This window comes from Pleurodeles waltl, chromosome 9, assembly GCF_031143425.1.
Source record: "Pleurodeles waltl isolate 20211129_DDA chromosome 9, aPleWal1.hap1.20221129, whole genome shotgun sequence".
NCBI lineage: Eukaryota > Metazoa > Chordata > Amphibia > Caudata > Salamandridae > Pleurodeles > Pleurodeles waltl.
In genome coordinates this window covers 252,382,024-252,402,868 of record NC_090448.1, presented here as the reverse complement: position 1 = coordinate 252,402,868, position 20,845 = coordinate 252,382,024, and the positions used below count along the sequence as shown (strand labels likewise).

General features: G+C 44.6%; 1 protein-coding gene across 1 annotated transcript in view; it reads left to right on the top strand.

Annotated features, from left to right (window-relative positions):
- Nucleotides 1-1,818: 1,818 nt before the first annotated feature.
- VGLL4 (vestigial like family member 4) overlaps nt 1,819-20,845 on the top strand; it is a 304,444-nt gene continuing 285,417 nt past the window's right edge. Inside the window, exons 1-2 of the mRNA XM_069206659.1 lie at nt 1,819-1,999; nt 16,018-16,094. Of these exons, the coding sequence (XP_069062760.1) occupies nt 16,031-16,094 (64 nt within the window). The 5' untranslated portion in view covers nt 1,819-1,999; nt 16,018-16,030. The remainder of the gene's footprint in view (nt 2,000-16,017; nt 16,095-20,845) is intronic.

Sequence of the window (20,845 nt, the reverse complement as noted above, 5' to 3'; positions counted from 1 at the left end):
CGACATACTGGGGGCAAAAAGTTTAGAATTTAAAAAGGAAAAAGAATGCCAAATGTGAAAGAACAGGCTGAAACCCTGTCAAAAGTGAGGAAACCAGTGAAAAAAGGGTTAAAACTCAGGCTGGGAGAGAGGGGGGAGTGACCGTCTTTTGCAGGGGCTAGCCGGGGGTGTGTTGTGGGCGTGGGAGGCCAAACCAGGAAGTCAACGTAAGGAAAGACCTCACCGGCCGACAGAAGGAGGGCAGACGCGTTGTCGGAGGAGGCAGGAACAAATGGCAAACACGCATCGATGGAGTCAGGAACCAGAGCGTATAACCAGAAAGAAGCGGGAGACGTTAGGTCAAAATACCTCATGCGGCACGGAACGAACGTTATGAGAACGTTCTAAACGGGCTGCACGCGAGGAAAAATGCAGAGGAGGACGCGCGGGCGCGGAGGAAACACAATTGCAGGGATCAATAAAAAGCGGCCGAAAATACATATAAACATATGATAAGACGTGTAAATACTCATAACCAACATGTAATAAGCAAATAAATATAAATATAAATGTCGAGCAGGCTACTTATCTTGACTGCGAGCAGCAATAAAAGAGGGCTGGGTGCTCTCAGTCAAGATTTGTTATTTTGGGGCACGTTGCGTGATTGGTTAGCCCCAGTGTGATGTATTTTTGTAGTTCTTTTCCCAGGGATTCTGGAATTTGTAGTTCCTGGCTGCTGTTTTAATAAAGTAAGAAAAGTAAGCAGAATACGAGCCTCCTGTCTTGTAATAAAATTATGCCAGCTTCACTGATACCAGGGAACTTATAATCAAGGCAGAAGTGTGGCAGCTGTATTGTGTTACGGGTCATCCTCTCTCTGTCAGTGCTCCAAATGGAAGTACTCACTGCCCACAGTACTTGTGTCCTATTGGGAAATGGGGGTACTCTCCCATAAGACGTATTGAATCCCCCGCTGCAAAGTGTAGGTACTCTCAAATTAAAGAAGTACATGCACTCCGTACTCGTGACCGCAAGCCTATTTAAAGCATTGCTGTATATGATTTAATAAGACATTCATATAAACACCAATTCACCATAAGCAAATAATTGGAACGACTCCATGAGTAGGTTCACTCTATACTTACGTCTACATACGAAACTGTGCAAACACCACGCGTGTGCATTGCAGCAGGAAGAGGGAGATTAAAGACACATGTATGCAAAGCTGTGTCGAAAATATTAATTTATTTAGGCTTTTTTTATACAGCGAGAGTATTACTCAAAGCGCTTTACAATGCAGCCAAAGATAAATACATAGTTGCTGACAGTATTTAACACTAAAGTAAAGACAGCATGGAACGTAGTTGAAAAATCAGACGTGTGTTTTAACATGCTCTGAAAAGGTGAGGGTGAGAAAGAGTGCACAAGTTTATGTTGCTTGAAGATGAGCCGAAAAATGAACACCGGCTACCCTATACACCTCTCTGCCTACCCAAAAGCAGACCGCTTGCAGAACGCCTAAACAGTTTCATATATATTCTATTGTTACAAAACAAACAAAAAAATATCCAACCAATAAAACTGAGTGTTCCTTCAACCAATAGAAGATGGGTTCACATCGACCAATAAAATCACGCTTCCTTTGTTGTGATTGTAGAGAAAGTCGGTTGAAGTTTTGGCATACCTCTGCAGCATACAAATCCCAGACATTGTGCTAGTAAGACCACGTTTTTACTTCAACCTATAGGAACGTTTCGCCTTTAGCCAATAGGGTGAGAGCGGGCGTGGCTTGGACGGCTGGTTTGGTCTTCCTTGCAGCCAGTGAGGGATGGGAGGCGTGGCTTTGTGTGAGCACAGGGCTCCCTGGAAGGAGCTTCTGACTTCGGATTTCTACTTCTTGGACCGGCAGCTCCGCTTTGTTTTCCCGTTTTCTCACGGTTTTATAGGATTCACAGACCAGAAACAGATTGTGAGGCTTTCTCCAGTGCCGCGGACTGAGAGGCCGGGCATTGCAAGATTGGTGAGTTTGCATGATCAGAACGGCGTTGCTGACTCTATTTTGCCGTTTAAAAGGGTGGGAAGCCGAGTCAATGCTAGTCTCCGGGCACAGATGAATTGTATTGTGAATCTGCATCTCGGCTCTTTGTTTCACTTTTAAAAGAGCCTGGTAGAAGGCGGGGGAAATGTGCACAGAGTATAGTGTCCAGCTCAGCGAGGTACGTGTGCCTGCTGCACGCACAGACCCTGGCAAGCATGCACCTGCAGCGCAGTGCTCTTTCCTTCATGCGTGCTTAGGCAGCATCTGCCAGCGGGATCTAATGATTCCTATTGCTGCATCTACTGGTTCTGTGATTGTTGCATCCATAACCGCTCTCCGTCTGCTCTAGCCCCTGCCTTCTTCCTACTGCAGCCCTTTCCTTCTCATGTAGCAGCCTAAGCCCCCTGCAGCTCCAGCCCCCTGTATGTCGCTATTCTGGCCACTTTCATGTCGGTGTCCCATATCTTCATGCCTGTCGTTGCCCAGCGCGCTACCAATTGCAGCCCTGCCCCCAATTCAGATAGTTTGCTTCCCGCATTTAGCACCACAAGCTTGCTGTTGACCCAGCCTTCTTGACTTCTGTAGTCGATGCGCCAATCACCTTTCCTCCCTACCTTCTCCATCCGCATGCCAAGTGCCTGCCACCCACCCCCCGCAGCGCAAGAGCACCCTGCTCTTACCTCCCTTAAACCTGTTTCTTACATCTTCTGCTGAGTCTCTCTGCCCTGTGCTGCTCCTGACTGTTGTAGGCCCTTTATATTGCTGTAGCATCAGACCCTGTGGGTGCACAAAGCCCATGTTCTCTGCTTTCTGTAATCCCAGACACCCAAGCAGCTAAAAGCTTTTGCCGGTGTCGCTTTGATTTTTAAAGATGACTTTCTTTTGATTTGAAATTTTAATACTATACTAACGTATGCTGGCAGGTAGGCCAGTGTTTGTAGCGTGTATGCTTTGGCAGGTGTACAGTGGTTGCAGGTTCTGACTGTAAAGTGACCACATTTCCTAGTACCAATCAAGAATTAGCTGTCAGACGTGCTGAGATGGTGCTGTACGTTTCGGGAACTTGACATTTAGGGAGCAGATGCGCGCATAGAACATTCAGTGGTATTCTAATCTCAGGGTCGAACTATCTATGCATATTGGCTCACCATTTTCAAAAAAAAACTGCCTTTCTTCATAGTAGTTGAAATTGTCCAAGTAACATGCCTGTGAGCTGAAGGATTTGCCGTCTTTTGGGGGCCAGTTATTCACAGTTACTGAAGATGCAGAAGAGGTGTTCCTTTTGAAGCACGTAGGGGGCTTGTTTAGCCTGAGATGTGTGAGGGACGTCTCAAATGAATGGAACCATTGGGGTTGGCGGGCAGAAACGAGGAACAGTGTTGCCATCTGAATGTCTTGGAATGCATGGTGGCCATGTTCCACCCTTCCACTCGCATTAAAACACAATATTCGTTTTTTTTTGTTTGAGATTAACATCGTTATATTTTTTAAGGCACTTTTGCGCCAGGACCAATGCTGACATGCGCCTGGTTGATTTGTGTATGTAACGACACCGATGACCTGAAAACAGTGTTTTTGCTCTTTATGTTCTAACCCCTCCTTTACCCACACCGTATATGTGTGGGTGTTTTTGGAGGAGCAGCAGGTCTGATGACTTAGTTTTTATTAATCCTTAGAAAAATATGAATATCTCAGCAAAGCCGCAGGCATTGGATGGTAGGCTTGCGGCCTGGGCATGCTGAATGCCTGCCAGCCATTTGTTGTCTCTTTTGGGAAAAGGTATTATCGTGGTAAGCCTTTTTTCGTTCCAGTCAGTAGTCCAACATGGGAAGTTCCCAAGAAACAAGTGGGTTGCTTTCCCCCATCATCGCTTTAAAACAGGGGTGGGAGGCTGAGGCAATCCGAAAATTGATCCTCCACTGGAGGTTCAACCAAATGCACGTATTTAGCATGGGTGGGATAGTATTATCCCGACAGCGCCCTTGCGAAGCCCTTCTAGTTTAAACACACAAAAACATCATCTGTGGGGGGATAAAAAGTGTACTTGTCAGCTCGATGTAGGCCAGCTAACGATCTCGCCTGGTTTTATGTGCTGCGCTTCTGTGCAGCAGCAAGGTGCCCTTTCCACCACGGCAAACAAGCAGGATATGCGCGTTAAGATGGGCTTGGTCTGCGCCCGAGGGAGACGGTGCCATGTGAGTCAGACGGAAGCGCCGGGCACGGAGCTCGCTGCTCAGGGAGAGGCCTGGCAGGCTCTGCCTTGTCTGCTGCTGCAGTGCTGAGCACGCCGTCTCCTCCTCCCTCCCTCCCAGGCATCCCTGGAATGTCAGCGGGGGGATGAAGTGCAGAGGCAGGCTGGAGCGGTAGTAGCTGCACATTGTTTCGGTCTGTTTACAAATTACCCTTTCAGAAATGCAGACTTTTCCCGGCACAGGGTGTTGTGTACAGCAGCGAGGACTTGCTCAAGCGTGCTGCCTCCTGAACAGATGGAGCACTCGCGCTACACGCGGTACAGCTCGTCAGCAACACAGCCAACGAACTCGTAAACATTAGTTAACTATATCACGGCTTAGCAGTGCCAAAGCCAATAGGTTTGAAACTCTAATTTGAACGCTTAAAATCAATACAATGCAGGCCCCTGTGTGGACTGTATAAGCACATGAAATACATTTTTAAAAGTGATGAGTGTATTTTCCAGCTATAGACCGTTATCTATTCCAGTAGAGGGAAGATGATAGATACTGCCAGTAGGAAGAAGGAGTGAGAACTGTGCTCCTGTTGGCTGATCCGAGATGTGATTATTGACAAGTCTCAAGCAAGTGAGTGAAGGTTTCTGAGCCAAAGCAGACAATGACCGAAGTAGGCTGACCTCTTGGATTATGCACAGAATACAGATTGTTTGACATTAGGTTAACTGTTGCATGGGTAGTTTCTTGTTTCTTTACGCCGCCGGTATAGCTGTCTCCTGCTGGACGTTGGTTAGAGCAGAAATGTGTCGCCACAGTGGACCGGTGCATGGTAAAAGTAGGTAAGATCTTCAATTCACATGAAGTCATAGAGGAAATGCAGGTTTTGCTACCGAAAGCATTATGAAAGTTCAGATTTCCATGCTGGTTGGCACTTCAGCACGGGAGTTTGTAGTTTCTGCAGGATGCTCTTTTGCTTTTTCCTCCAAGACCCTGCTTCTTAATCCTGTTGTGCTGATTTTCCAAAGTGTACTGTAAGTTATTTGTGGTCTTTTGGGACACAGGCCGACTGCTTAATCATATTCTGAATCCCTGCTCTAATCTGGATTGAGCTGTTGGTCAGACAAATGCGTGTAGTGTCCAGAGAGAAATTAAACCAGACTGCCTTGCTGTTTTTTGAGATATAGTTTTAGTGTGAGAGTATATTAGTCTGTTATCTTGGTCACATTTGGTCTTTATGGGCTCTCTCCACCCTCTCTCAGCTGCCTGGCTCCTGCCCTTCCTTGGCTTGGATTTTCTTTACCAGTTACCAGCGTGCTGAGAGCTTGTAATTGCTTATAGCCTAGGCACCCAGCTCTACAGGCCTCTGAAATCCTTAGAGACAGTGCCCACTTCTGCTCCATACTGGGATCCCATTTGCAGCTTCATTAGTGCACCTCAGTTCACACACTCCAAACCCTCAGCCGTGCCAGTGCCAGGAACCTCTCACACGCTGCCTGCCAGAGCATCTCAGTTCTTGCAGTCAGTACACTCCGCTGCTCCAGTACTGGGACCTGGGGCACAGCTCTATCATCGCACCACAGTTCACACACTCCAAGCTCTCAGCCATGCAAGTAACCCCACGCACACTGTCTGCCAGAGCACCTCAGTTCTTGCAGTCAGTACACTCTGTTGCTCCAGTACTGGGACCTCAGGCACAGCTCCATCAGTGCACAGCAGTTCACACACATTCCAAGCCCTCAGTTGTGCCAGTGCCAAGAACCCCACACACGCTGTCTGCAAGAGCACCTCAGTTCTTACAGTCAGTACACTCTGCTGCTCCAGTACTGGGACCTCAGGCGCAGCAGTCAGTACACTCTGCTGCTCCTGTACTGGGCCCTCGCGCATATCTCCATCTGTGCACCACAGTTCACACACTCCAAGCACTCAGCCATGCCAGTGCCAGGAATCCCACTCACGCTTTCTGCCAGAACCCCTCAGTTCTTACAGCCAGTACACTCCGCTGTTCCAGTGCTAGGACCATGGACGCAGCTCCATCAGGGCACCTCAGTTCCACCCCGGTGAGGTCTCTTCATTTCCTATACTCGGCAACACTGGTACGCCAATACTGGGTTCCACACATAGCTCTATTAACATACCTCACTTCTGATCTTCTGTGGCCGTTACTATTCCAGTACTGCAGCCCACATACAACTCTGTCTGTGCACCTCAACCCTAACCTGCAGCACCCCATTATTCCAGTACCAGTAATTAAACAGCACTCCGTTTCTCATTCCTCACCCGCTGCCTTTCTGTTATTCCAGCACTTGGCAGGGACACAGCTCTGTCTATACCCCAATCCTGATTTGAAGCACCCCAATATTGCTGTATTGGGAGTCACATACAACTCTGCTAGTGCACCTCCTGCTGTTCTGCAGTGCCCCCTGCTGTTCCACACTCTGACTTATGTTTGAGGACGTGAGAGGGGGCAATTAAATATATTCTTAGCTGCCATCTTTATTTGGGAGAGTCTGTTTCACCCATCTCACTCAGTTCTTTCCTCTACTCCATTTAATCTCATTGTTTTCTTTCTCCCCTACTTTTCTCTTTCCAGTTCTTAAAATCCAGACGTGAACAATTTTGCTCTTTCTTTCAATTGTTTATTTCTACTCTGTGCGTCCCTTCACACTGTTTTTTACATCTTTCGTCCTTCCTTTCGTGGGTGTTTTTCTTATCTTTATCTGTCAATTCACGTTTTACTCTAAATCCCTCTTTTTCCCATCTCTATGTGGAAACCACAAGTTACTTGTTGGGACCCGAAGTGTCCAAGTGGTTTTGCCATTCTGTGTCTGTGGGAGTGTAACAGTACAAACATGCCCTGGTTCTTTCTCTGCTTGCTTCTCTCTTCATCTCTCTTTCTTTCCTCTAATGTTCATTTTTCTATTTCTTTTCACACTTATTTCATAATTTTTTCCTTGTTATCTTTCGTTCGCTAGCTTTCTTCCCTTTTTTCGTTTGCCTTACACATTTGCTCCATTTCTTCTTTTACTTGTGTTTGAATTTTCTCATTCTTTTCTTCCCTTCATTCTTTTGTTACTTTGCGACCCCTTCTCTTTCTTCCTTTTGTCTGTTGTATTCCATTTGCTTCTCTTTTTCTGCCCCCTCTGCTTTCTCTTCTGAGGCCTAGTTATCAGTGGAGCAACAGGTGCAGTGGCATTGAGGGCCAGAGAACTATGGACCTCACTCAACTCTAATTACTGCCGTATTTTCCTACCAAAACTGCAGTCAACCATTTTGATTTCATACTCCATGGTCCATGACACCGTTACTACGCTATTTGTCCTCTCCATCTTTACTCCCGACTCCTTCTTTCATTTCACCCTCCAATCTTTCCCAAATTATATTTTGTTATGGTGTTTTGAGCATTTCACTCTATAGCCAACATTTATTTTTGATAAAGGTTTATATGATAATTGTACATGTTTTAGTACTCTCTCCTAGTTACAATTATGACCATGAATCAGGCCAACTTAACATCCTTATCCCACCTTACTCTTTGAACACTCTTGATATGTTTGGGTGACCCTTCTACTTTATTTCTTCTCTGTGACTGCCTTGTGTCTTTTTTTGGGGGAGTAGAATTGTGTAAGCCAGCCAGCATTGCATCTTTACTTATAAATTACACATATTTAGATTATGCATAGTTACAAGTTGAGGCATAGGAAGAGCGTGAATGTTATCATCAACATCTCCTTCCTGGAGTGTGACCAGGCCGCTTCCCTGTGACCACTCTCTCAATCAAAGAGCACCCTTCAAAGGTGGGTGTGTCATCATGTATCTCCCTTCTCCAGTGTGCCACAAACATCTTACAGGAATGCAGCAATACCCAAATCTGTCTGAGGGGATTCCTCTACCTCCTCATGTTTCACTTTTTAGCCCTGGATTTTTCAAAAAGGGACACAGTCAGCCGTGTAGTGTATCTGTCATTGCCACTGTAAGAAATGGGGTTCTCCAGTTGGCAGTCGGTTGCACCCTGTCCACGTAGGGACCCTTACTCTAGTCAGGATAAAGGACATACCCACTCAGATAACCCCTGCTCACCCCTTGGTAGCTTGGCACAAGCAGGCAGGCTTATCTCAGAAGCAATATGTAAAGCATTTGCACATAACACACAGTAGCACAGTGAACACATTACAAAAGGACACCACATCAGTTTTAGAAAAATAGCCAATATTTATCTATATAAACAAGACCAAATATGATAAAAATCCAACATACAGTAATTAATATATTAATTCGGCAAACGTTACTTAAAAAGACAGTTTCTTGACGTTGATAGATCCACCTGGGGCTATCACGGCGTCATGATCAACAAAACCAACAGTTCAGGCCGGCCTCAGCGTTGTGGGGCAGCTACGGTGTCGGGAAGACCTGAAAACAGTACCTTTGGAATGGCAGGGCGTCGTCATCCGCGCCATGAGATCTGGAGAGCGGCTCCACTGGCGTTGCATTGTGGATCGAACTCCGGGCTGATGAAGTCAGGAGTGCTGGCGTGGATGGCGTCGGAGCTGCGGTGCGAAGCGGGATGATACAGTGTGTGGTGCCCTCAGGTCATAGTGCAGGCAGTGGCTCAGTGACAGCATCCAGCGGTGTCCGTGAGACCAGGGCTGCGGTGTGAACTGGGGCGGTGCGACATACAGTGCCACCAGGTCACAGTGCAGGCAGTGTTGTCGTCCTTGCGGAAGTGCTGTCTTCGGTAGGCCCAAGCTGGTGGTACGGGACGGTGCTTTTTGAACTTCACGAGCGGTGTCCACAGGCCACGGTGCAGGCAGGGATGCCTGGTGACGACACTGGAGTCGAGGGTGCTGGCTTCAGTGGACTGGGGCTGCGTGCGAGACAGGACGGTGCTTTGTGTTCCTCACAAGTGGTATCCACAGGCTGCTGTGCAGGCAGTGGCACCGGTGTCAGGAGTGTCGTCATCGGAGATGCCCAGTCTGCGGTGTGAGCAAGCGATGCCGGAGTGCGGGGCCCACAGGTCACTGCGCGAAGCAGCGGCTCAGTAAAGTTGTCTGATGACAGGGTCAGTCAGGCCAGGGTCATGGTGCGAAGTGGGGCAGTGCGCTCCCTGCAGAGTTGACAGTCACGGCGCAGGCCAGCGGCTTCGTTGACGGCGTTGCAGTGGTTTTTGTTCTTTTACAGCCCAGAACACACATTTCCCAGTGCTACAGGTTGAGGAAACTGAAGTCTTTGGTGTTCCTGAGACTTCCAACAGGAGGCAAGCTCTACTCCAAGCCCTTGGAGAACCTTCTCAAGCAGAATACACAGCAAAGTTCACCCTTTGCTCTCTTCTATAGCAGAAATAGCAACAGCAGGTCAACCCAGCAAAGCAACACAGCCAAGGGGCAGTACTCCTCCTCCAGCTCCTCAGCTCTTCTCCTTGCAGAGTTACCTCTTGATTCCAGAAAAATTCTAAAAGTCTTAGGTTTTGGGTCCAATACTTATACCCCTTTCCGCCTTTTGAAGTTGGCAAACTTCACAGCAAAGACTCAAGTGTTTGTGAGATCCTTCCTTGTCCAGGCCAGGTCGCAGCCACACACCAGGGGGTTGGAGACTACATTGTATGAGGGCAGGCATAGTCCTTTCAGATGCGAGTGACCACTCCTCCCTCCATGCTAGCTCAGATGGCTCAACAGGATATGCAGGTTACACCCCAGCTCCCTTTGTGTCACTGTCGACAGGAGAGGTGTAAACAGCCCAACTGTCAAATAGACCAAGACAAGGAATCCACAAACGGGCAGAGTCACAGAATGGTTTAAGCAAGAAAATGCCTACTTTCTAAAAGTGGCATTTTCAAACTAACAATCTAAAAACCAACTTCACTAAAAGATGTAATTTTAAATTGTGAGTTGAGAGACCCTAAACTCCATATTTCTATCTGCCTTCAAAGGGAATCCGCGTTTTAAAGTTATTTAAAGGCAGCTCCCATGTTAACCTTGGAGAGAGATAGGCCTTGTAACAGTGAAACCTGAATTTGGCAGTATTTCACTGTCAGGACATGCAAAACACACCAGTACATGTCCTACCTTTTAAATACACTGCACCCTGCCCATGGCGCTACATAGGTCCTACTTTAGGGGTGCCTTACATGCATAAAAAAGGGAAGGTGGGCCTGGAACGTGGGTGCACTTGCCAGGTCGAATTGGCAGTTTAAAACTGCACCCACAGACACTGCAGTGGCAGGTCTGAGCCATGTTTACCAGTCTACTAATGTGGGTGGCACAGCCAGTGCTGCAGGCCCACTAGTAGCATTTGATTTTTAGGCCCTGGACACCTCCAGTGCACTGTACTAGGGACTTACCAGTAAATCAAATATGCCAATCATTCATATACCAATCACCAATACAACTTACATAGGGAGCACTCGCACTTTAGCACTGATTAGTAGTGGTAAAGTGTGCAGAGACAAAAACCCAGCAAAAACAGAGTCCAGTATACCATAAAACCAGGAGGTCAGAAGGCAAAAAGACAGGGGAGACAGGCCGAAAAGCTGCCAGGTCTAACAGGCAGACATATGCCCAGCTCATATATACAGCATACACGCACACACTGCACTACATCCTTCATGTATTGTACTACTCTGAGGCACATGTACACCCAGCGCAGCATATTTCATAATGATCTGCACAGCAATACATCCTTCATGTATTGTATTACTCACAATCACACATAAACCCAGCACATGTATATAGCTGACACTGCAGAGCACTGCATTTGTCTCGTATGGTACCGTTCACAGGCATACATACACCCAGCACATGTATACCACACATGCACTGTACAGCATTACACACCAATTTGATATAAGCCAAGGATGAGTTAATCACACAGCATCGGAACTTTAAATGAGTGAGCCTCCAGCATCACTCCAGTGACACAGGTAAAAGGGACGTGGTCACTCCTACTGCTGCAGCCATCGTGCTTGTCATTCTTATCTTCTGGTAAAGGCAGAAGCCTTCCACCACTATGAGGGTAGCACTTTGGGTGTCCCCCCAGGTCCGACAAGACTGCAATCTATGAGACAGGCATGTATCATGGTGCATACTTGATATCCATGTTTACCTTTGACAACAGAAATCAGCATTAGGGATTCACACATCAGTACATTTGAAGCACTCAGGATAGAGGGTGCACTTTCATTACCACGAGGAAGAATTTTACATCATAGCAAGCATAATAATAATTGTGGAATATATGCTATTTTTTTTGCTAACTGCTTTCCATTATCCCCTTCACAAACTTTTCAACCCAAGGGTAGTTGTTTAGGCTGGCCCAGTGGAAATACTTTCACCCTTCACAAATATAGGGGTGGTAGCGTAGGAGCTGTGGTTGGTGTAGATCCGCCAATCATGGTAAAATGTTCTGTGGTGGGTCATTGTGGTGTGGGAGTTTGTGATATACAAATTGGCCCTTACACTCTGTCCTTAACCTGTCTTTTGCAGAAACAACTTCAGGCATACATTGTGGATCAAATCGGTCAAAACCTTGTAGACATAGCCTCATTAGAGTGAACAGTTATTTATAAATCTACCCTTATTGGGGAGCAACAGAGCACATCAGCAGTAGCCTTACCTTGGTTGTCATAGCTTTTGTTTTCGTATGCCCTTATCCTTTGTTTTCCTAATTTGATCATGTCGTGATCCATCAAATATCCTTAGCATATAAACTGCTCAGTTTCTATTCGGTTTATGTACCAGAAAGATCAAATGATTTTTTTTCCAAAGGTTTAAATACTTGTTTACAACAAAGAGCAGTCATCCAGCTAAAGCTTTGTTTTTGTTAACCTATGAATGAATTGCTAGATATTTTTCTAGAAATGGAACTGTCCTAGTGAATGTAACTTCAAGTTAGGAGTGTTTGATTTTCAGGCTATTCTTTTGGAGTTGACATTTTTTGTACGCATACCCCAGGATTATGCAACTTCTTTCCCTGTAACATCTTGTCCATCGTTATTGAGCAGGGGTTTGGAGTGATGAGTAACATGCCCAGTACCGTGGAAACTACAAGAAGGAGACTCTTCAAGTGATTCATTTGTCTGGGAAGATAAAACCTACTTATAAACCTGCTTCAGTGATCAGTAGTACATTGACCTAAGCCGTCCACATATCCCACAAGGTGCAAACAACCAACAGAGGGATTAATGACTTGATCCAGTGAAGTTGCATTATGTGCCTAGATATGTTATTGTGGTTATTTTGGAGAAGGTCTTGATGCTTCTTGCAGAACTTCAGTGCAGGTGTCTTTAAGTGTTACAGTTTCCAAAGTAGGATAGTTCTACTGTCTTGGAAAGTCCAGGGACACATGGTAAACTTTCATAGATAGCAACATATTGGGCAAATGGAAAGCTTGAACTGATGCATACTGTGACTACTAAAGGCTAATGTCAGGAGTTTGCTTTTCTTAAGTCTGCTAGGAGGCTCTTATGTGGATTTGGCAAAAACAAACTAGCATAGAAAAAAAGGCGGGGGGCTCAAATGATCAGAAATTCTAGCAATTGCCAGCCTTATGTATTGCAGACATGTGCATGAGCACCTGTAACTTTTTGTCTCTTCGTCTGGAAATTATTTTTCCAGGTTGAGAAAACCTTCCTTTTCCTTTATGAAATATGGAAGTGTTCTATATGTTTTTACTTTTCTAGAATGACACACATTTCTGCTTTCTATTGCGGTAGATTTCCCATGGTGGGAGTGAATATTTCTCTTCAAGTATGGTATGAACAATGTTTGTCCATTCCTACAAAATCCAGACTGGGTGGTCGGACGAAGCACTGCATTTCACCTGCCTATTGCCTTCTCCTACCCTATAACAAATGACTGCAGAAATCCCCCATGCTGGCAGCAGTTTGCCAATCATGACACTTTTGTGAAGCGGGGCACTACATCTATTAATGGATGGGAGATAATTAGTCTATTATATTCTTTATCCGAACCCTCAGTTGATAGGTGTATTGCGTTTGCCTCTTTCTTTAATGAAATTTTTTTGGGACATTTATCAAGCCTTTGAAAAAGTTAGTGGTTGCGATCATTCCACCACCTAGTTTTTCCTCCATCCTGGCCCAATTTCCCCTCCTTTCATTAGAGAAGGTTACTGCACCTTTTTTAGTAAAATTAAATCGGGATCCCCCATCGACCAGGCCGGCCCTCCCTAGGATTATCGTTCATGAACAGGAAATCATTTTCCCCTTTTTGCTCAAAATGATTAACCTCTCTTGGGATACAAGAACCGTGCCTCAGCCCTGGAAGCATGCAATGGTTAAAACCATTTTGAAGAAACCCAGCCTTAACCACGCGTTTTGGGGAAATTTCCGTTCCATTTTCGCTACTACCAGTTATAAGTAAAGTGGCAGAAAAACATGTAAATAGATGCCTTTCTGGAAACCAACTTCTTTCTGCATCAAACACAAAATGGCTTCTGTCCTCGGCACAGCAATGAGTCCGCCCTTCTAGAGGTGGTGGAAGAGGCAAAAAAAAGACTGGCTCTTGATATTACTGTGGCAATTGTACTTCTGGACCTCGGTGCGACCTTCGACACTCTGGCCCACTCTTTACTTCTGGATAGGGTTGGTAAGTCTTGTGTCACAGAAAGAGCCCTGGACTGGGTCGTCTCTTTTTTTTAAAGGGGCATACATTTCAGGTTTTTAACAAAGGGTGCCCATCAAATACCTTACCTGTCATCTGTGGGGTCCCACAGGGGTCCTCCCCCAGCCCCACGTTATTTAACATTGGCTGATATTGTAACTCTTTTGGGGATGTCTATAGTCTCCTATTCAGATGACAGCCAGCTGGTGTTCTCACTTAGGCCTGGTACTGGTACGTCCTTAGCTAATCTTGGACTCTGTTGGGAGCAGGTTTGCAGTTGGATGAATCAATCCCACCTTAAGCTCAATGGAGCTAAATGCAAATTTATGATTGTCGGGAATACATCCCCCACACATTACTATCAGGACTGGCCTTCTAGTATGGGTTCCCCCCTTGCGAATTAGTCAATCATAAAAAGTCTGGGGATGTGGATTGATGACTCCCTGACAATGGTATCCCAGGCCACCAAAATATCAGCTAGCTGTTTGGACCTCAGAGAGAGTGGTAGTTCAGGCGTTAATTCTTTGCCGAGTGGACTATGTTAACTCTTTATTCCTGCTGTCCCCCAAGCCCGCAATTCAGAAACTTCAAATGGTACAGAATGCGGCTGCACACATCTTCTTGGGCATTCCCAGGTCACAATCAGCCCAGCAGGGGCTGAAGAAGCTGCAATGGCTCCCTATTGCCAAAAGAATTGAATTTAAGTCTCTGTACATTGCCCATAGAGCCCTTCATGGGAAAAGGCCCTCTCATCCTTCAGCAACTTGTCACCCATTATGCTCCTAATAGAGCACTTCGCTCTTCTAATCTGCATCTGATCATGGTCCTCACAGTTAGAAGAGCTAAAAGAGGAGTACGCCCCTTCAGCTTCAACATCGCAAAGCTTTGTAATTCTCTCCCCTTGGCCATTAGGTGTCTGGACTCTTGAGTTGCGCTTTCGTAAAGCTATTAAAGCCTGGCTTTTTCAGCCTGGACCTTTTTAGATGCATATACGTTTCCGATCGGTGTTTTGCTGTGCATACTTCTCTCAGCGCTGGGATGCCTGCGGGTCGCCATGCACTGTAAAAATCCTTTCGCATAGCAAGCTAATTTATCGGTGAGGCTGAACTCGAGTGGTCAGTAAAACTTTTAAATGAATACGTTAATGACCACATTAATGCTATTTCTGTTTTAACAATTACAATTGGATGTTTTTCTACCACCACAAGTATCTTGGCTTAGAAAGTCTGTAGAAATCTTTCAAACCCATTTTTAAGTTGGTCCTAACTTGCATTTTACAGCTGATACTACCTCTCACAAATGCTAAATATGTTAATAGGTTCTGCTACTTCTCCCTCAGTTATCATTTTGAGAGAAAGAATAGATCTTCTGGAAATTCATTAAACTGATGTCTTAACCTTTGAAGAGCAGCAATGCTTATTGCTATTATTATAATTATTATTGTTGTTGTTATTATTCTTTGTTCTGATATCTGTATAGTGCTTTCTTACCCCGTCAAGCACCCAATCCCCTTATTATAATATTTTTTAGAGCACTGTCTACTACACCTCTTTTGTTTCTGAGCCCTAAACATAACATATGTTTCTATTATTAGTTTATAGTTCTCATTTTATCGACCTTGGGAGGAAGAAAGTCTGAATTTGCCTTTCTGTGATTGAAGCTTGCGCTGTCGAGACAAGCAGATTGGTCAATGGTTAGCTTTTACCTCGCTGAACCATCCTACACACTTTCAACCAAGGGCATTAGGATATTTGTTAGTTTGCAGTCCATATAGGTGATGCGCTTACACCATTGCCAAATTCACAAACAGTAATTGAGACTGTGCTTATTTTAGGTGGCTGCAACAGTATTGCTTTTTGTGACCTTTGTGTATAAGAAACACGTTTTCCCCTATCATAATGTACTGTATATCCAGTCGCTTCAGTTTAGTTGATTGCTTCATGGAAACTAAAAGTTGACCCTTACATTTAATTGGCCTTGCATCATTGGCCTATTGGTCTCTCTGCATGTACTCTTGACTGATTTAAGAATCCTAACACAAAGCGGGGATTACCTCCTAAATCCCGTCATGGCTCCATATGCCTATCTTTCTGGCCCATGGTAATGATTTATCGATTAATCTCTGTTTTTTTTATTAGTGTCTTTTTAAGCTCACGAATCCCCTTTGGGATCTGGTTAAAATATCTGTTTTCTTTCATAGGGTCTTTCAAGGAATGGAAACACCATTGGATGTTTTATCGAGAGCAGCATCTCTTGTGCATGCTGACGATGAGAAACGTGAGTCTTATTTCAGTGTCCTTATCTACTCTCAATTCAGTATCCACTTGCTGTAGTTTAATAGCACATGCAATGTTCCACTGTATTCAAGGTGCTTTATGGGAAGCATGGGCTGGCAACAATAAATAGCACAAAAGGCAAGAAACCTAATTCAAAGAACATGTTTCAGTCTGAAATAACTTAGACCCCGACTGCAAGATATATTTGCGGAGATTCGTGGTAGCCATACTTTCTGCACGGTATCTCCGAACGTATAGTTGCGTACTACAAGTTAAACATCACAGAATGAGGAATAACTGTGTGGACTTTCATTTACTGGGTGGAATTCCACATGCAAAAACCATATATGCCTGTCGGGGTAAAAGGTTACTATAGACTGAAAGGTGAGCAGGGATCATTGCATTTGTCAACTTAGCTGCCTGTGTTGGTATCTGTATCAGTAAAGAACACCACATACCCTTATTGGTCACATACGGATGGTGACCAATTCTGTTTTTTTTGGGCTGTTTTGTTACCATGACTTTTTATTTGACAACAAAGCCATTGCATTCACAATTGGACTAGCACTTCTCTCTGTTTACAAGTGAAACGGCTCGCCATGATTTTTTGGCAGGCTTCAGAGGGGACAGGATCTGAAACAAGCGTTCAGATTGGTTCATATGTGGGTTTACTTGACAGAAATCTTGACAATTAAGTGTCCCGAAGGAACAAACTTCGTGTACAGCGTTCAGTTTAGTGATGGAAGTGATCACGTATTTCGACAGGAACACGAGGTTTGCGGTCATTTTAGCTATGATTAACAATAATAAAATGCCATCCTGCACTATCCTACGAAAATTTGGGAGACCACAATTTCATGACTCCTGAATATTTTCCACTGTAGCTTCTTGAATTCCAAACTTTCGCCTGAAGAGGCACAAGATCGAGAAGGTTCACTTGTTCAGATGCAAATATAAATCACTTGTTCTGCTCCATCCCTTGGCACGCGCTAGGATCCTACCACGCACGTCCTTCCAGTGCTCTTGCTTCATCGCGGAGCACGCTTGGGGCTGTTCGACTGAAAGAGAGACTGTGTGTTTATAAGCAGGTCTGGCAGGTTCTGTGCATGCTCGTTATTTTTCCAACAAAACACGTGGTCGACGGATCTTCTGTGTTCTTACCTTGTTAGCAACTGTGTTTGGTATTTGGTCTCTTAGGCCAGAGAACTATTTTCTGCAAAGATGTATTTGCTGTACCCGCACTAGTTTGAGAATTAAGGGCCAGATGTAGCAAAGGGTTTTACCCATTCTGTGTCTATGGGAAAAACCGTTCGTACATATGGCCCTAAATATCACTTCATGATGACTGAATAACTGCTAAGTTGTGTTTCTTTTACAGCACATGCAACTTGCTTCGTGACAGTACTGATAAATCCACTTTTCTGATATTTGATTTATGGTGTCAGACAGGGCTTGATATAAATTACCAGGTAATTAATTAACGCCGTAGCACCTTATGGCTTTTCCATTTTTCCCTAACTACATTTCTTCCTCAGTGTGACAATTGGACTTCATTAGTAAAGCGGGGTCTTCTTGAGTACTTCAGTAGTATTTTATTGAGTGCTCAGATTAGACCAGCACTTGTCTATTTTTGCTTAAGAGTGCATATGAGAGTAAGTGTGTCTGTGGGTGTGTCTTTGTTTGTCTTTGTGTCTGCCTATATGATTTCTGGTCCTATACAGTATGAGGCTGTGGTTGTTGTATCGGAGAATTCTATCATCATCTTAAGGGGTCCAGTCTGCAATCTGTGCTTTCACAGAACAAATTTAGTTTTTCTTTTGTGTAAATTATCCACACTCACAGTTGCCCATTGACAATATATGTAATCCAAATACGAGTTTCTGTCATGGAGCAGCCGGTCCACTCCAAAGCAGTAGTTATTTCATAACAAACAGAAGTTTCTTGTTACAGGGATGAGCGGTTGACTGTTTTTGACATAATTAGCATTCTGAAAATCCTCCAAACCCCATTGGTTCTAAAGGCCTGCTCCCTTTTTTACTTTTCCATCGCTCTTAAAATCAGCCTTTTAATGAGTAAATAGCCCCAAGCTGGCATCACTCGGTAGCTCTGTGTTGCATGTTTCATACTTTTCTTGTGAATGGCCATTTCACTATAGTCTTTTTGTGTAGTGCGTGGTCTTTTTTGAGGATGTACGTTAACCTTTTCTTTTAAAATGCTAAAAAGTGTTAGTGTAGAAATGTTGTTTAGGCAGAAGTTTCGGAATTGGCTCCTTTTGAGATTCATTCAGTTACACAGGCTGGAAAGAGTGTCAAAGATGGACTAGCTGCATTGTGGGATACAGTGAAGCTTCCTCTACATCATTACTGAGCACCCAAAACAATTTACATTGAGGCCAGTAAATTGCATACCTTAGGGTACTTAAGAAAAGGTAACGTCAGAAAAGGATGGCACATGGTCTTTTTGTGCCTGCGGTGGATCTGCCAATAGGAGGTTGTTACAGTTCCTAGGTACAGTTCATATATCTGTACCACAACCAGTTGTTTTTGCTCGTACAGATTTGATTTGGGGAACATTAGAGGGCTGGAATATTACTCTAGAGGGACAGAAGAGGATATGTTTGTCATTGGTCCCTCACCCACCGCACCAGGTCTGTAACTTTTCCTTGATCTTTGTGCAGGGGTTAAAACTGCAATGGTTGTGCTCCTTTTCGCCTGCCTGTGCTAACCAACTGTGTACATATCCACGAACTGTCCAAGTAATGCAAGACAAGGGGGACGCACATTAACATCCCAACAGGATTACTTCTATAAAGTTGATTCTACTCAAAACGTGTATGAATGTCAATGAATGTAAATTTCTTATGTTTCTCCTATCTGCTTCTCTCTTTTTAGGTCTGGCATTAGCCAAAACATTTGTTTTTAATAAAATGTATACAACATACACTTGAAGGGGGTTTGAGTCAGACCCTTTTGATATATTAGTGTGCTGTAGTGTTATGTACATTTTGCTTCTCCCACCACAGCATAGAGCAAAAGGCACAGGGTCACTCTACTGCAGTTACTAGCTTACCAGACTGAGTGACTGCATTCTACTTTTACAAACTGTGAACATTTGCAGAATAAATAGCCACCTTCGGTGCCACGGACTACTGGTGCAATGTGTGCATTTACATAAAAATATATATCATGACTTTCATGCCGTGCTAGTTTCATACAACATGTGGCAAAACCAAGAGGTCTGCAGTCAACGCCAGACCTATTGGCTTTAATAATAATAATAATAATATCACATATAAATCGCATAGCTACTCTGTAACAAAATGTCCCAGCGCTGTGAACACAAGAGCTATTGGCTTTAATAATTACGTTACTTATAAAGAGCATAGCTACTCCAAAACAAAGTGTTCCAGCGATGTATATCAAAATCTCATATGCTACATTCTCACATGAAATACCAAATGAGTTTTGTCTAAACATCCATGTTTTTAATTTTTTCCTACAAAAGGTGCTCTGAAGGAGCCTCTTGGACAGAAAGCAAGAGTGAAACCCAAAGCTTTGAAGCCAGAAAACTAAAAGAGCTGCTAGCGAGGCACACTTTTCTGACTTCAGGGACACAAAACCTGCTAGCCCCCTAGGATCTAAAACTCCTCAGAGGAGTGTAGGGTTGAATGAAATGCTGTATATACCGAAGGCCACTGATTGCTAAAGTTTCATAGCAGTAGCACAGAGCCTTGAAACGTGATTCTCTGCTTCACCGGAAGCCAGTGTAACTTGGCTAGTGAATATCCCATAGCCACACATTTTGGGAGATTGAGAACTAGACGAGCTGCTGTGTTCTGCACTTGTTGGATTTGCAACATACTTGACTGGAACACACATGTCATGTAGGCCTGCCTTTAAATAAATACGGCCTGAACCATTGCTTTGCAGGGTCTTAAGGATTAAGGATTCCAGAACACTTCCCAGTCAACACTGTGATTTGGCAGTCAACTTCTGATCAAACCAAATGCCCTTGTTTTTAGGCTTGAGCTGGGTAAGGTACTAAGAGTATCTGGCCATAGGCTTTGCAGGGCCCCCCTGCCCAGCACCATTGAAATGCGCACTGCTTTGCAGACAGTGCACATTTCAAGGGTGCTGGTGCATCCTGCATGCTGAAGTATTCCTGCCGGCTCAATTATGAGCCAGGAACAATGCTGGCCCATCCTTTCCCACTGGGCTGTTTCCGCCAGTCAGTCCAGTGGGAAAGTTGTAATGGGGCATGTGGGGGGATCGCCGGTCTCCTCATTGGGAGTTTGGCGTAAGGATGTTTCCTTCTGCCAAACTCCTAATGTCCCCCTGAACAATACCAAACTCTTCACATATATAATTCTGCACCACAAGGATTTTGTTAGAATAGAAATCCTGCCGACCATGCTTGATGCGTCCAAGGTACCGCTTGAGGGCAGCCACATAATTCATTTTGCTGACAGAATCATAAGCTCTACGCCAAAGACGTTCAAGGTGCTTGCAATTCGTTTTCAGCCCTCTGAATTCCTCATTGAACCATTCTGCTAATGGTTTCTGTCTTTGAAAAGATCAGTGGGTCAACAGGGCTATTTGGTCAAGGGCACATGTGATCCAAGTTTCCAGTAGGAGATTAACCACTTTCACGCATCCAGCCAATTTAGGTCACTGTTGTTAAGTACTTTGGTGAAACTGGGAGCAGTTACTTTAGACCAGTGACATACTCGTGCTGTGCCTGGGCAAGAGGATA